The sequence below is a fragment of the Salvelinus sp. IW2-2015 genome, linkage group LG23 (genome assembly GCF_002910315.2).
Source record: "Salvelinus sp. IW2-2015 linkage group LG23, ASM291031v2, whole genome shotgun sequence".
Classification (NCBI taxonomy): Eukaryota; Metazoa; Chordata; class Actinopteri; order Salmoniformes; family Salmonidae; genus Salvelinus; species Salvelinus sp. IW2-2015.
In genome coordinates this window covers 11315493-11332266 of record NC_036863.1, presented here as the reverse complement: position 1 = coordinate 11332266, position 16774 = coordinate 11315493, and the positions used below count along the sequence as shown (strand labels likewise).

The window sequence follows — 16774 nt, the reverse complement described above, 5'->3', positions numbered from 1 at the left end:
AATGAACTGAATCCCCCAAAAAACATTTCCACTGCATTTGAGCCCTGCCACAAAAGGACCACCTGACATCATGTCAGTGATTCTCTCGTTAACACAGGTGTGAGTGTTGACGAGGACAAGGCTGGAGATCACTCTGTCATGCTGATTGAGTTGGAATAATAGACTGGAAGCTTCAAAAGGAGGGTGGTGCTTGGAATCATTGTTCTTCCTCTGTCAACCATGGTTACCTGCAAGGAAACACGTGCCGTCATCATTGCTTTGCACAAAAAGGGCTTCACAGGAAAGGATATTGCTGCCAGTAAGACTGCACCTAAATCAACCATTTATCGGATCATGAAGAACTTCAAGGAGAGCGGTTCAATTGTTGTGAAGAAGGCTTCAGGGCGCCCAAGAAAGTCCAGCAAGCACCAGGACCGTCTCCTAAAGTTGATTCAGCTGCGGGATCGGGGCACCACCAGTACAGAGCTTGCTCAGGAATGGCAGCAGGCAGGTGTGAGTGCATCTGCACGCACAGTGAGGCGAAGACGTTTGGAGGATGGCCTGGTGTCAAGAAGGGCAGCAAAGAAGGCACTTTTCTCCAGGAAAAACATCAGGGACAGACTGATATTCTGCAAAAGGTACAGGGATTGGACTGCTGAGGACTGGGGTAAAGTGAATCCCCTTTCCAATTGTTGTTTGGGGCATCCGGAAAAAAGCTTGTCCGGAGAAGACAAGGTGAGCGCTACCATCAGTCCTGTGTCATGCCAACGGTAAAGCATCCTGAGACCATTCATGTGTGGGGTTGCTTCTCAGCCAAGGGAGTGGGCTCACTCACAGTTTTGCCTAAGAACACAGCCATGAATAAAGAATGGTACCAACACATCCTCCGAGAGCAACTTCTCCCAACCATCCAGGAACAGTTTGGTGATGAACAATGCCTTTCCAGCATGATGGAGCACCTTGCCATAAGGCAAAAGTGATAACTAAGTGGCTCAGGGAACAAAACATCAATATTTTGGGTCTATAGCCAGGAAACTCCCCAGACCTTCATCCCATTGAGAACGGTGGTCAATCCTCAAGAGGCGGGTAGACAAACAAAAACCTACAAATTCTGACAAACTCCAAGCATTGATTACGCAAGAATGGGCTGCCATCAGTCAGGGTGTGGCCCAGAAGTTAATTGACAGCATGCCAGGGCGGATTGCAGAGGTCTTGAAAAAGAAGGGTCAACACTGCAAATATTGACTCCTTGCATCAACATCAATGTAATTGTCAATAAAAGCCTTTGACACTTATGAAATGCTTGTAATTACACTTCAGTATTCAATAGTAACATCTGAAAAAAATATCTAAAGACACTGAAGCAGCAAACTTTGTGGAAATTAATATTTGTGTCATTCTTAAAACGTTTGGCCATGACTATACAAAGAACTATCAATAGAAAAGAGGTAAAACAAAAAAGTGCAGCTAGTTTGCTGTCTTTCCATCTTCAGTTTAAGTGGTTGTGTTGTTGGCTAACTCCTCTGAATAAGTGTCCGGACGAGAGAGCAAATTTTTTACGCCGGGCGAAATCGCGCATCTTTATCTCATTGTTACGGATGTATCCAAATAAATGTCACAAGAAAACAGCTTAAACCAACGCAAATGCAGCTACTTTGCTGTTATTCTGGCTGCACTGTTTGACGTCACTGTAAGTTAGCCGTAGTTGGCTGACTAGCAAGCAAGGGATAAGAACGTTGGCAGCCAGTATGGCAATAGAACATTTAAAATGAACGACTGGGTCGCATCTCTGGCAAACGAACCAATAGAATGTTAGACCAGCCGGCTTGGGTAGCAACCCTAGATTTGTGTTGGGACTATATCTTGTGGAAGGATGAAATACTATGAATAAATTAATCAAATATATTTTAAAATATGAACATATTTTAAATCTTTATTTGAATATGTTGGTAACCCATTGTAAAAAAGTGGTAATGCCCTCGAAGCCGGTGTTTGGAGGATATATTGGCCCGGTTTCCCAGCCTAACAACACCCATGCCAATATATCCTCCAAACACCGGCTTCTCGAGCATTATCACTTAGGTATGCTCCTGCTTTGTGTGTGTGCGCACCTGTGTGTGTGTGTGTGTGTTTGCATGTGTATGAGACTCCCTTCGCAAACCTGAGTTGTTGAGGTTGATGCTGCGCAGGTTAGGAAACAGGCGCTGCAGTGTGTCCTGAGGTGTGTCCTCCTCCACAGAGCTGAGTCTGTTGTTGGACAACACCAGGGTGTCCAGGCACGGGTACATCGGCCCAAACTTACGGACCTCACTCCACTCCTGTAGCTGGTTGTCTGTGATCTGGAGCAGGCGCAGGGAAGGGCAGGGGACCGGGGACTCAGCAACCTGGTCATAATCATTCAGACAAAGGAAGAGCTCCTCCAATCTGCAGGGGGAGATAGTATGAGAATCAGAGGTAGCTGGGTCGTTCCACAAAGAGTGACTTTTGCATCCCTTTGATATTTTAAGTAAAACTTGTACACCAATATTGAATTTTAAAAACCTGTTATGTTAAATGAAGTGCCCTTTAATATAGACCACACAGAGAATTCAATAAACAGATATAATTTTTTTTATATAAAGTTCTGCATTTTGACATGTCAACCCTGTGCCACTTCTAAGAAGTTTCAACCCACTTAATCCCAAAATGTATCCGGGTTTTTACCATCATTGTAAAGCCATAGTTATTGTGTTGCTTTGACAAAGTAATTTCTGAAAATGATTATTTATTTAATGCGATTAGTGATTCATTTGTTCCTCGTTTTATGGTCATCGCTGTTACGTGAACTGATCTCTCATTTTAATACTGTATAACTATACCTTTTAAATATTTTTTTTTCAGAACAAACATTGAACATGTAATAGTCAAATCATAGTGTAAAAACAGGTGAGGTCAACCCTGGTACTTTATTTGGCACTTAACAGGCACGTACTAGTGCTTTTTTTGTACCTCTTGAGATTGGAAACCGTGTTTATGAAGTTGAACATGTCCTCTTTATGACAATGTTAAAATTAGGTGAAATTAAAAATATATTTTGGACCAAGTTACACTTCTTAAAAGGCAGCAAATTGTATTCACGTGTGCCATGTGTCTGGTTTGTGATTCACAGTCCACTATCTGTCATGACTTACTCAGGGGTCTGGCGTGTGAGTGTGTGTACCGTGTCCCAGGTGACACGCGTGTTGATGAGGACCAGGCGGCGGACTCGGGAGAACACCTCAGCCAGGCCTGGCTCCAGTTCAATCCCACTCAGAGGGTTCATACTCAGGTTAAGGAAATCCAGGTTGGGGATGTTAGACACAATCGTGCAGATCTGGCAACCCAAAAGACAGATTGGAGATATTATACACAAATCACACTGTATTTGTCACATGCACCAAATACAACAGGTGTAGACTTTCGCTATAACGTAGAGTTAAAAAAGAAGGATGAGCAAAAAAACAAACAATTAAATAGTAACACAAAATAACATTGGTTTTGGTTTGTTTCATTTAAAAGGGGCTGATATAACATTGATTCGACCACAGAAAAAACGTTGATAATATAGTGCAAACTAATGGGGCGAACTCAGTGAAGTTCAATCTCGTGCGTCTCTGTGCCGCATCGCATTTCTTCTGCGCGGCAGTCCTGGAGGAGGTGCGCGGCCAGTTCTGGTCAAAGATGCGCGTGCAGCTTTGAGGGAACATTGCATGTGTGTAGGGGTAAAAGTGACTAGGCAATCAGGATAGATAATAAATATGTAGAATAGCAGCAACATATGTGGAATGTGAAAGTGTGTCTGTGGCATCAATATGCACTTGTGTGTGTGTGTGAGAACGTATGTAGTGTGTGCTGGAGTGTCAAAGTAGCATGTGTGAATGTGAGGGTAGAGTCCAGTGAGTGTGCATAGAGCCAGAGCAAGAAAAAAAAGGGGTCAATGCAAATAGTCCAGGTGGCCATTTGATGAACTGTTCAGCAGTATTATGGCTTTGGGGTAGAAGCTGTATACACTGTAGTGTACTGTGTTAAGAACGATATACTGATGATTATTCCCGATTGGAAGGCCTGGGCCCTTGAACCATAAACTAGGTCATGGTGTCCTTAAGCAATTAAGAAATTTGAAATGTATAGTCTATTCAAACCCTAGGTCTCAGCCTTGATTTAATGTTTTGGCCCCAGGCATGGAAGGCTGAAAGCGCAAAAAGATAATACAAGAGCGTATAGGTCTGCCCTGCGAACCCCTTAGAGCAGGGGTGTCAAAGTCAAATGGACGGAGGGCCAAATAAAAAATGTAGCTACAAGCCGAGGGCCGGACTGTTCGAATGTTCATTGAAAAAATTTTAAATGACGCATATAGTCTAGTGAACCTAATTGAACCTACTGAAAACCTAACAAATATATTCCAATATGATCAGATAAATAAAGCAATATTTTCTTATGGCTCTGTCAGTAATCTTTAATTTTCAACAGACACAAAAGACAAATTTCCTTTATATAAAAATCCCCATAACATGAACATTAAATGAAAGAAACCGGTATTCAAGGCACCATCAGTAGCCTATATTTTCTATTTTAGCAAAAGTGGGCTAAATTTACTTCAAAGAAAAAAACAATAATAGCAATTTTCTATCATCCACTCGAACGGAAATATTTTTAAAATATAATTGGATTGAAATACAATAAAATAAAGTGCAAAAATCTATTAATCAAAAACAACACTTTGTTTAAGGAGAAGTAACATGCAGTGAAAACAAATATTAAACTTTAACTTTTAAACTTGAACTGAGTAAAAACTCTAAATATGTGATTGCACAGTAATGTTCACTTGTTTGAGGTTGAGGGTGATACTTGGTGGTGTCCCATCTTTTCCACAAGTTCATCAATGTTCGGGGTAAGGCTCTGAGCTGAGGAAATCCTCAGAATTGAGTGGAGGTGTTCAGCAGTAAGTCGACTTCTGTGTGATGTTTTGGTTCAGGTTCATAAGAAAACAGTTGTTCACACAGGTATGTGCTGCCAAACATAGACAACGTTTGAGCAGCCTGGATGCGCAGCTGGGGCATTGTGTCGGGGAGGAAACGGGCGAACTCCGCAGCACCCACTGCCGCATATTTTGCCCTCAGTGCATCATTGCATTGAGGTCAATCAACTCCATTTGGAGGTTTGGTGGTGAGCTTTCCACGTCAACAGCAAATGGGTTACCGAGCAGTTCCAACCTGCTTTTTGTGCTTCAAAGTCAGCAAATCGGCGTCGAAAGTCAGCGGCAAGCATACCTATTTTATCAGCCAACTGTGCGCTCGGGAACGCACTGGTAGAGAGCTTCTCTTTCATGGTCTGGCAGCTGGGAAAGTGGCTCAAATTTTCTTTCCGCATCTGCGTCTCCCACAGAGTCAGTTTGGTTTTAAATGCCTTCACTGTACTGTAATATCAGAGATGACATGATCCCGACCCTGCAGCTGCAAGTTCATTGCATTCAGATGACTCGTAATGTCACACAGAAAAGCCATTTCACACAGAAACATTTCGTCTCGGAGTTGGTTGTGTCTTTCCCTTTGCTGTCCAAGAACAGACAAATCTCCTCACGAAGCTCGAAACATCTTGAAGCACCTTTCCCTGGCTTAGCCATCGCACCTCTGTGTGATAAGGCAAATCACCATGCTCCGTTTCTAACTCCGTCAGAAATGCCTTGAACTGGCGGTGATTCAAACCTTTGGCTCTGATAAAGTTAACTGTGCGCGTGATGATGCTCATTACATGCTCCATTTTCAAGGCTTTACCGCACAACGCTTCCTGGTGTATGATACAATGATAAGCTGTCAGCTCACCTGTCGCGTTTTCCTCTTGCATCTTTTCCCGTATCTTCGCCACCAGTCCGCTCCTGTGTCCACACATCGCAGGTGCTCCGTCGGTTGTCAAACCCACGAGTTTTCCCAAGGCAGCTCCATCTCATTTACACATCTTGACACCTCTTCATACAATCATGCCCCGTAGTTGTGCCATGCATAGGACGTAAAGCCAAAAACTCCTCTGTCACGCTTAGGCTGGAGTCCACTCCGCGATGAAAATTGACAACTGGGCAATGTCAGAAATGTCGGTGCTCTCATCCACAGCCAAGGATATGCAATGAAATCTTTTCCCTTTTTCACAAGCTGCTCTTTTAGATTGATGGACAACTGGTCTACCTCTCTCGGCAATGGTGTTTCTGCTCAGACTCACATTTAAAAAGAGTTGCCTTTTTTCTGGGCAAACTTCGTCACAAACTTTAATCATGCAGTTTTTGATGAAATCCCCCTCCGTAAATGGCCGGGCTGATTTAGCGATCTCTTCTGCAAAATAAAACTGGCCTTGACAGCAGCCTGGCCTTGTGATTTGGCTTTTTTGAACAGAGCCTGTCGAGATTTGAGGCCTCGTTTTAATTCCTCTGCCTTTTGTAGCCTTTGTTCCATGTCCATATTCTTGTTTTTGTCCGCGTGTTCGTTTCATAATGTCGTCTCAGATTATACTCTTTCAGTACCGCCCCACTTTCTCACCAGAAGACACACAGGTTTTCCAGCTACCTCCGTGAACATATACTCCGACTCCCACCTTGTTTGAAACCCCCGTTCTCAGTGTCCACCTTCCGTTTTGCCATTTTTGATGGGTATCTGAAAGTTAATTTTACTGTGATGCTGACGACTGCTGTGCAATAAAAATTGAAATGAAGCAGCCTACTGCTCGGTGCGTCACCGTTGCATGTGGGAAATGTAGTATTGGTGCGTGTAAAAGATCTGCGGGCTGCCGGCTTGCTGCGGTCTGCGGGCCGGTTCTAATAATAAATCAAGATCATCCCAGGGCCGTAAAAAACCTTCTCGCGGCGGCGATGTGGCCCGCGGGCCTTGACTCTGACATATGTGCCTTAGAGGAAGGTATCTGTTTTCTCATTTGCATATACCTGTCTATGTCGTCTCTATTAAACCTTTGAAACAGCAATATGTAACTTCTTGGGTGACCCACATATAAATGTGAGTTATAGATCTGTCATGCTCATAGAACGCAAGTCTAAGAAACAGTAGATTTTTTCTACGTGCGCTAGTTATATGCTTCCCATTATTACATTCAGTTTTATAGTCTTTTACTTTTGTACACCATAGCTGAAAATACAATATTTTTGGTTATGGAAAATATATTTCACAGCGGTTTAGATGGTACAATGATTCTCTACACTATATTGCTTGTTTTGTCACAAACTGAAATGGTGGAGTGCACCTTTAAATACACTGCTCAAAAAAATAAAGGGAACACTTAACAACACAATGTAACTCCAAGTCAATCACATTTCTGTGAAATCAAACTGTCCACTTAGGAAGCAAACTGATTGACAATAAATTTCACATGCTGTTGTGCAAATGGAATAGACAAAAGGTGGAAATTATAGGCAATTAGCAAGACACCCCCAAAAAAGGAGTGATTCTGCAGGTGGTGACCACAGACCACTTCTCAGTTCCTATGCTTCCTGGCTGATGTTTTGGTCACTTTTGAATGTTGGCGGTGCTCTCACTCTAGTGGTAGCATGAGACGGAGTCTACAACCCACACAAGTGGCTCAGGTAGTGCAGTTCATCCAGGATGGCACATCAATGTGAGCTGTGGCAAAAAGGTTTGCTGTGTCTGTCAGCGTAGTGTCCAGAGCATGGAGGCGCTACCAGGAGACGGCCAGTACATCAGGAGACGTGGAGGAGGCCGTAGGAGGGCAACAACCCAGCAGCAGGACCGCTACCTCCGCCTTTGTGCAAGGAGGTGCACTGCCAGCGCCCTGCAAAATGACCTCCTCAGCAGGCCACAAATGTGCATGTGTCTGCTCAAACGGTCAGAAACAGACTCCATGAGGGTGGTATGAGGGCCCGACGTCCACAGGTGGGGGTTGTGCTTACAAGCCCAACACCGTGCAGGACGTTTGGCATTTGCCAGAGAACACCAAGATTGGCAAATTCGCCACTGGCGCCCTGTGCTCTTCACAGATGAAAGCAGGTTCACACTGAGCACATGAGCACATGTGACAGACGTGACAGAGTCTGGAGACGCCGTGGAGAACGTTCTGCTGCCTGCAACATCCTCCAGCATGACCGGTTTGGCGATGGGTCAGTCATGGTGTGGGGTGGCATTTCTTTGTGGGGCCGCACAGCCCTCCATGTGCTCGCCAGAGGTAGCCTGACTGCCATTAGGTACCGAGATGAGATCCTCAGACCCCTTGTGAGACCATATGCTGACACATGCACATTTGTGGCCTGCTGGAGGTCATTTTGCAGGGCTCTGGCAGTGCACCTCCTTGCACAAAGGCGGAGGTGCGGTCCTGCTGCTGGGTTGTTGGCCTCCTCCACGTTCCCTGATGTACTGGCCTGTCTCCTGGTAGCGCCTCGATGCTCTGGACACTACGCTGACAGACACAGCAAACCTTTTTGCCACAGCTCACATTGTGTGCCATCCTGGATGAACTGCACTACCTGAGCCACTTGTGTGGGTTGTAGACTCCGTCTCATGCTACCACTAGAGTGAGAGCACCGCCAACATTCAAAAGTGACCAAAACATCAGCCAGAAGCATAGGAACTGAGAAGTGGTCTGTGGTCACCACCTGCAGAATCACTCCTTTTTTGGGGGTGTCTTGCTAATTGCCTAATAATTTCCACCTTTTGTCTATTCCATTTGCACAACAGCATGTGAAATTTATTGTCAATCAGTGTTGCTTCCTAAGTGGACAGTTTGATTTCACAGAAGTGTGATTGACTTGGAGTTACATTGTGTTGTTTAAGTGTTCCCTTTATTTTTTTGAGCAGTGTATATAGCCTTATACTTTACATCGAACATTTCTACACACCTTGACCGGTTTTGAATTCCTGTAGTATTTACTATAGTTGTATTTTTTGTTATCTTTTTGGGTCTTTCTTCAAGGAAACCTCCTGAACAAATACTAAAAGAGCAAAAAGTAGGTCGGACTGGGGTCTGAACGGCTAGGTTCAGCACTACTGCCCTTTTTCTATAACTTGTATGGAGCACAATATATTAGTCTACACTTGGCATGTACAGTTGAAGTCGGAAGTTTACATACACCTTAGCCAAATACATTTAAACTCAGTTTCAGAATTCCTGACATTTAATCCTAGTAAAAATTCCCTGTCTTAGGTCAGTTAGGATCACCACTTTATTTTAAGAATGTGAAATATCAGAATAATAGTAGAGAGAATGATTTATTTCAGCTTTTATTTATTTCATCACATTCCCAGTGGGTCAGAAGTTTACATACACTCAATTAGTATTTGGTAGCATTGCCTTGAAATTGTTTAACTTGGGTCAAACATTTAAGGTAGCATTCCACAATAAGTTTGGTGAATTTTGACCCATTCCTCCTAACAGAGCTGGTGTAACTGGTTTGTAGGCCTCCATGCTCGCACACGCTTTTTCAGTTCTGCCCACACAATTTCTATAGGATTGAGGTCAGGGCTTTGGCCACTCCAATACCTTGACTTTATTGTCCTTAAGCCATTTTGCCACAACTTTGGAAGTATGCTTGGGGTCATTGTCCATTTGGAAGACCCATTTGCGACCAAGCTTTAACTTCCTGACTGATGTCTTGATGTTGCTTCAATATATCCACATAATTTTCCTTCCTCGTGATGCCATCTCTTTTGTGAAGTGCACCAGTCCCTCTTGCAGCAAAGCACCCCCACAACATGATGCTGTCACCCCCGTGCTTCATGTTTGGGATGGTGTTCTTCGGCTTGCAAGCCTCCCCCTTTTTCCTCCAAACATAACAATGGTCATTATGGCCAAACAGTTCTATTTTTGTTTCATCAGACCAGAGGACATTTCTCCAAAAAGTACGATCCGTGTCACCATGTGCAGTTGCAAACCGTAGTCTGGCTTTTCTATGGAAGTTTTGGAGCAGTGGCTTCTTCCTTGCTGAGCGGCCTTTCAGGTTATGTCGATATAGGACTCATTTTACTGTGGATATAGATACGTTTGCACCCGTTTCCTCCAGCATCTTCACAAGGTCCTTTGCTGTTGTTCTGGGATTGATTTGCTCTTTTCGCACCAAAGTACGTTCATCTCTTGGAGACAGAACGCGTCTCCTTCCTGAGCGGTATGACGGGTGCGTGGTCCCATGGTGTTAATACTTGCGTACTATTGTTTGTACAGATGAACGTGGTACCTTCATTTACATTTACATTTAAGTCATTTAGCAGACGCTCTTATCCAGAGCGACTTACAAATTGGTGCATTCACCTTATGATATCCAGTGGAACAACCACTTTACAATAGTGCACCTAACTCTTTCAAGGGGGGGGGGGGGGTTAGAAGGATTACTTTATCCTATCCTAGGTATTCCTTAAAGAGGTGGGGTTTCAGGTGTCTCCGGAAGGTGGTGATTGACTCCGCTGACCTGGCGGTCGTGAGGGAGTTTGTTCCACCATTGGGTGCCAGAGCAGCGAACAGTTTTGACTGGGCTGAGCGGGAACTGTACTTCCTCAGAGGTAGGGAGGCGAGCAGGCCAGAGGTGCCTTCAGGCGTTTAGAAATTGCTCCCAAGATGAACCAGACTTGTGGAGGTCTACAATTTTTTTCTGAGGGTCTTGGCTGATTTCTTTTGGTTTTCCCATGATGTCAAGCAAAGAGGCACTGAGTTTGAAGGTAGGCCTTGAAATACATCCACAGGTACACCTCCAATTTACTCAAATGATGTCAATTATCCTATCAGAAGCTTCTAAAGCCATGACACCATTTTCTGGAATTTTCCAAGCTGTTTAAAGGCACAGTCAACTTAGTGTATGTAAACTTCTGACCCACTGGAATTGTTATACAGTGAATTATAAGTGAAATAATCTGTCTGTTAACAATTGTTGGAAAAAGTACTTGTGTCATGCACAAAGTAGATGTCCTAACCGACTTGCCAAAACTATAGTTTGTTATCAAGAAATTTGTGGATCGGTTGAAAAACGAGTTTTAATGACTACATTTTACTATAGAATTATATAGTATTCAGTAGTATACATGACTCATGATGTATAGTATTCTACAGTATTCTACAGAATACTATATAATTCTATAGTAAACTGTACTACTATAGTAAACGGTACTATTTTTTATGTGGGCATTGGCACTGATTGACAGATGAAAGTCTTGTTTGTTGGATTTGTTTGTTCAATGACACTAATTGTTTTTGGTGCCGTTTTGTTTTGCGTGCTATGGTAGTGGACACTGTCCATTTGCTACATGCTTCTTTAATGCTAGCCAAGAGGTGCTGGACATGACAAATAACCAACTATTGGACTTTTAAAAAACTGTCCAGATAAAACAACACCTTAGATGTGTAGAAAATAAGGCAAACTTTTATCAAAAAAGTTAACAATCTCTGAAAATTATGAAAACAATGAAAAATGTGTAATATTGGCCGTGTACTGCCAGCCTTCGTGCTAATAACTAGCTGCTAATAAATAGATGGTGCATAACATGGTAGCAAGGGTGAGGAGGATAAGAAGAACTACAGTACCCACCTCCCCCCAGTCCTGCAGCTGGTTGTGGGACAGGTCCAGCTCCACCACGTGGGCACAGAAGGTGGCCACCTCAGCCTTGTCCCCAGCTTTACTGATGCCACAACCGTCCAGGACCAGCACACTGGGCAGGTTCAGACGATCTGGAGCGAGACAACAATCTTTCTAGTGAATAATTGTTCTTTATTGAATCAAACTGTACCATCAATAAGAATCACATTCACATTACAGGGGACAACAACCTGGTATCACTTATTGTCATTACTTATTTTGGCATCACTACATAGGCAGTATCCTTGGGGCGCTAAGGCATTAGAGAATGACCCATGATGTGTAGATACCCTATATAAGGGATATAGTGTAAGTAGGCCTACATGGAGTTTACAGTATTCCTGGGTAACTAGAAGATGATAACTTGTGTGATTTCCCTGTATAACACATGCAAGTAAGCCTACATGGAGTTATTACTGCTTAATTCAGGTGTTTTTGTAAAACAGAAAGTAGGCTGTAAAGTATGGCCCTTGACTCTTCTACCTTTAGAAATAACAACTTTTTCAGTTCATTAGACTATAAATCACATCGCACCCACCAACTCAGTTTAGCAGGTAACATAACAAATGCTACAGAGAAAAGATGCATAGGCCACCATATCCCTGAGTTATTACTCAAAGTCAGCGCACTAAGTCGGCCTTCAAATGCTTGTCGGAACTGGGAAACTTCACAGTTATGAAGTCATAAGTCCGACATGACTGTGTTCAAGTGGTTTTGAAGTCAGAATAATTCCTCAAACAATGAGATTTTATCTAGCTAGAGGAGCTAGCTAACATTGGTAATGATAAAGTTAGCTAACTTGTTTAACGTTGCCAATATGGTCAAACTAGCTACACTATCTACATTGATAAATTTGACAATGTCAAAAATGTATTTGCTTTATAATCGTCACAACTAGTGTAAAATTATCTCCAACATTACCACTCGGAAGTGGTTGTTGTCCAGTCGGAACCTCGTATTTCCTACTTGCGAGGAGAATTTGAAGGCAGCATAAGCTACGGATCTATAACACCTTAATCTCTGACCTTTGATGGGCGACCCCTGTGAACTAGACAGTACCACGACACCCATGCCGTTCCCACGACAGTATGGGAAATTCTCTGGGTTGTACTTCTCACTGACCACCTGGACGAAGGTGCGCCCCTCCTCTTCATCAGAGGACTCCATGGCCCCAACTGTCTGATCAGAGAGAGTGAGAGGCTTACACCCAGGGGTATGGTTACAAAGTACAGTAGGACTTGTTGGGTACACCACATGTCTATGCCAATCAGACTTGGAAACACTTGGTATAGCATATAGAGGCTACTATAGGACTTTACAGATAAAGCACATGGCTTTAGTTACATGCCCTTTCAACTGACTTGTCTACTGCTAGCATACATGCTAACAAGTCAAATCTTGTTCACTTACCAAAACATTGACTTAAGGTTAGCAGAGAATGTTTGAAATATTGACTCACAAATATGACTCCTCTAGGGGTAGTTGGTGTGGACCACAGGCCACAAGTTGGCCACAAGTTGGTGTGGACCACAGGCAGACACCTCTGGGCTGTAGTGTTGTGAGGAGGTGCTGTCTCTCTCCCCCTCTGGCACCGGCCAGGCCTGGTGGATGAGGAGCAGCCTGGTGGATGAGGAGGCAGTGCCAGGGGCTCACGCAGCACAGGCCTGGTACACTGCGGCTTAGGGAGAGAGAGAGGGCCCAAGAGGGGGGGAGAAAAAGAAAGAGAGCGCGTGTCACATGAGCTAAAAGAGTGACCCCATTATCCTTCCACATTGTGACATCATCTCAATGAAGTAACCATAGATATATAATGACCTTTTCAATAGAAGTAACAATGATTCACTCTACTCTAATGTTCTTTAACCTATCCTGTTGAACTCTCGTTTGATTTAATACTAGTCTGACAGAAATCACTGATCACTAACATTTGTGGTTCACTTAGCCTGCATAAGGTTTACGCAACAGTCTATTTGTTGAGTCAAAAGAAAAGTCCATACACTCTCTCCAACTCCAATGGTCATGGAGTGCTACTGGGTACACAGGCTTTAGTGAAAGCTTACAAAAAAATATTTCATTTTTTAAACTGCAGTAAAAAGGGCAGTAACTGCAGTCGACTGTGGTATTTTGGATGCAGTAATTGCAGTTACACATTTTGGATGCAGTATTTGCTGCAATATTTTTTTTCAATTTCAAATAATCAACTAATGATGGTCTTCAGTCTGACTCTGAACCACAATTAATTGAATCAAGGCCTGGTCTGTTTCTGCTGGGCTGGAACAAAAGCCTACACTCTCAGTGGCTCTCCAGGTATGAAGTTAGAGATCTGTCATCCCTTTCGTAAGGACACAGGTGTCTGAGCAGGTGTCGGATTCTTACAGTGCTTCCTAAATGATCAGACTTATCGGTTTCGCTATCTGGTTGGGTTAAGCTCTGTCTGTCTGCAAACTGATTCTCTGGCCTGGACCCATCTGAACTAACAACCTACCCTTTTCACACCATCATGCTGACTCGAACCATACAGAACTAGCCTAACTCAATTATTTTTTTTTCATTTTGCCCTTTCCAGCACTATGGTGGATACGTAACCAGGCCAGCGCAGTTAAGCTTGGCTCAGTAGTGTAAAACAGCCAATAAACCAGTAGGCATATCTCAAGTGGTTTTGTTCCCAGCCCTGAGCCGTCTGAGACAACATGATGACACCATACAGACAGGGTTCTGTCAAGAACCTGTGTGAAGTCCAGTTAGAGAAGGTTTCCCATATCAGAGACCCTCTGGTTTCAATCTCCGATACACCTGGGATCAAAGAAGTGTCTCCTAATAGCCCAGATCAGGTGCTTCTGACGGCAAACTGGGATTACACTGAGATAACTTTGTGTTTGAGTATGAATCCAGGAAGATTAGCCCTGATAGTCATGGGTATTTTAGCTCATTGTAAGGGCCAAGAGAGTGACAGTGGTACTACAGGTGCAACATTAGTTTATAGCTACATTACCAAGCGATCTTGGCTGGTATTTTCAAGTTTGTCCGATAAAATAGACTATAGCAATGTGATTTTTGGGGTTCTAAACCACAACCATAGCCTGCTTGCCTTGACAAGTCAGCCAAACTTGAGATAACTCCAGTTATTATTGAAGAGCATAACTCAAATTCTTTAACACACTTGTTGACAAAGTGAACATTATTCTGTAACCACTAGGCTTACTGTATGCTCAAACATAGGCTACTACCTCAAAACATGAGCATATGCCATATCATAAGGACACAACAGAAACAGGTTTTGGATGTCAAGGTTACATGTGACAAAACTGAACGATAATCTCCTATAGCCTGTGAGCACGACTTCCATTACAAAAGACTACCGGTAGGGTATATGTATGCATGTATATTTATTATTATTTTGTATTTTAATTTTTTTCGGTAGGGTATATTAATGAAGAGCGGAGTACATGGTTGGCCTATGGGAGAAGAAGGGGGTAGGGGTCATGCGCACAGCTGCCATGACAACACCTTTGTGCCCAAACGCGTAATATAGGGGGGGGGGGGGCAGGGGGGCATTAGAACAAGATATAACAATTAGTTAATCATTCTTGAACGTGGCCAATGTGACTGTGACGTAATTGCAGTGGATTTCCTACATTGTTAGAAAACTTGCTATTCTACTTGAATAAACTATTCAAGTAAAGTTATTGGGGATTTAAAAATATATATGTATAGAAAACTTGCACAGTTCTATACGTTTCTGTATTCTGAACCGGTTTTCATGCTGTGCCGCAGCAAATTTTTTGAATTGAGAAAAACATTCCCCGAAATCAGAATGACTCCAAAAAAGAAAAATCGACAGTGAATAAAAACACCCAAAATGCATCAAACTACATTGCTTTGAAACCAAGCTGTATAAATCGATATGATCAATGGATTATTCTTTGATTGCGACAATGATATGTGCTTGAAGTAACAGGTTGTAGGCTACTTGTACAATACTACGGGGACATACATGCTCATTTACTGTAGCTATGATTTAGGGAATATATTGTAACCTAAAACAATGGTCCTTAACAATAATCATCGGGAAATATACCTGCGCCGTCAGACCATTGACATATATATAATTCGATTCCACTTACCGTTCTCTGTCGTTCACTTCGAATGTTTGTTATTTTCGTTCGGTTAGGTAAGGGTCGTCACTAGTTACAACAGCCACAAAGTCATAAACCCCGCCTATTTCTACAATTTCTCTTGTTAAAATATGATTTTAAGCCTAACCGTAACCTTAACCACACTGCTAACTTTATATTAAGACCAATAAGATATTTTACGATATAGTTTACAGCTATGGCTGTAATATCTACTATAGTGGAAATATTAGGTGACACTCAAAGACCCACCCCCTTCGTTGAGGAAGTGACGCAATTTAAAAGAACAGTCAATCAACTCTCAAAAGAAAACACTTTTTAAAAGTCGATTTTACAGATGATGACAAAAAAATGTTGTGGAGAAATACTGTGCAAATGACTAAATACAATTCCCAAACGCATTGATGAAAAAAATCCCCAGTGTTACACAAATGGGCATATAGGACCTATGAACACACTGGAATAATGGAATAACTGTGATTCATCACACATCATGCTTATCAGGAACAGAAGAAACTAACATTTTATGACGCAATGTTTTTATATATTTAATATAATCCAGAGCCATATATAGCTTTGTATGGCTCTGAAATAAACAGTGAAAAGTATCTCCATGTCTCGCTGTATCAGCCATAAACCTGCCCTGAGTAATGTCAAAGTGTAGATATTCTCAAAAAAATAAGACTAATGTTCAGAGTTCACAGACACACAAGTAGGTCAATGTATTGAATCTGAAGAGAGACACCTTTAGTTCCCTCTACTGGAGAAAGAGGTAATTGTTCTGCTTGTGTGTCTTCAGTCAATATAAATAAATAGTAATGGCGTCTTTTTGTAGGCCTAACTCTACCATGGTTGTCCAATCTCGTCTCTTTTATTTATTTTAGCCACAGATTTACTAGCCGTATTTCTTAACAAATCTGAGAATTGAAAAGGGATACGTATTTTTGGTAAAGATATAAATATCAGTCAATTTGCAGATGATACTGCCCTTTTCCTAAAGTATAGAGCGGCTATTCCCTTGGCTATTGACAGAATCAAGACATTTTCAATGGCCTCTGTATTGACTCTCAAACTT

General features: G+C 42.5%; 1 protein-coding gene across 3 annotated transcripts in view; it reads right to left on the bottom strand.

Moving 5' to 3' along the window:
- tbcelb (tubulin folding cofactor E-like b) overlaps positions 1 to 15950 on the bottom strand; it is a 30332-nt gene extending 14382 nt beyond the window's left edge. Inside the window, exons 1-6 of one of the 3 annotated variants that reach the window (XM_023967618.3) lie at positions 15691 to 15950; positions 13026 to 13244; positions 12592 to 12741; positions 11519 to 11658; positions 3150 to 3331; positions 2141 to 2403 (exon numbers count right to left, since the gene is read on the bottom strand). In XM_023967618.3, the coding sequence (XP_023823386.1) occupies positions 2141 to 2403; positions 3150 to 3331; positions 11519 to 11658; positions 12592 to 12733 (727 nt within the window). In that variant the 5' untranslated portion in view covers positions 12734 to 12741; positions 13026 to 13244; positions 15691 to 15950. Of the gene's footprint in view, positions 1 to 2140; positions 2404 to 3149; positions 3332 to 11518; positions 11659 to 12591; positions 12746 to 13025; positions 13245 to 15690 lie in introns of those variants that run through there. The other 2 variants (XM_070434360.1, XM_023967617.3) reach the window with 2 other exon arrangements.
- Positions 15951 to 16774: the final 824 nt, after the last annotated feature.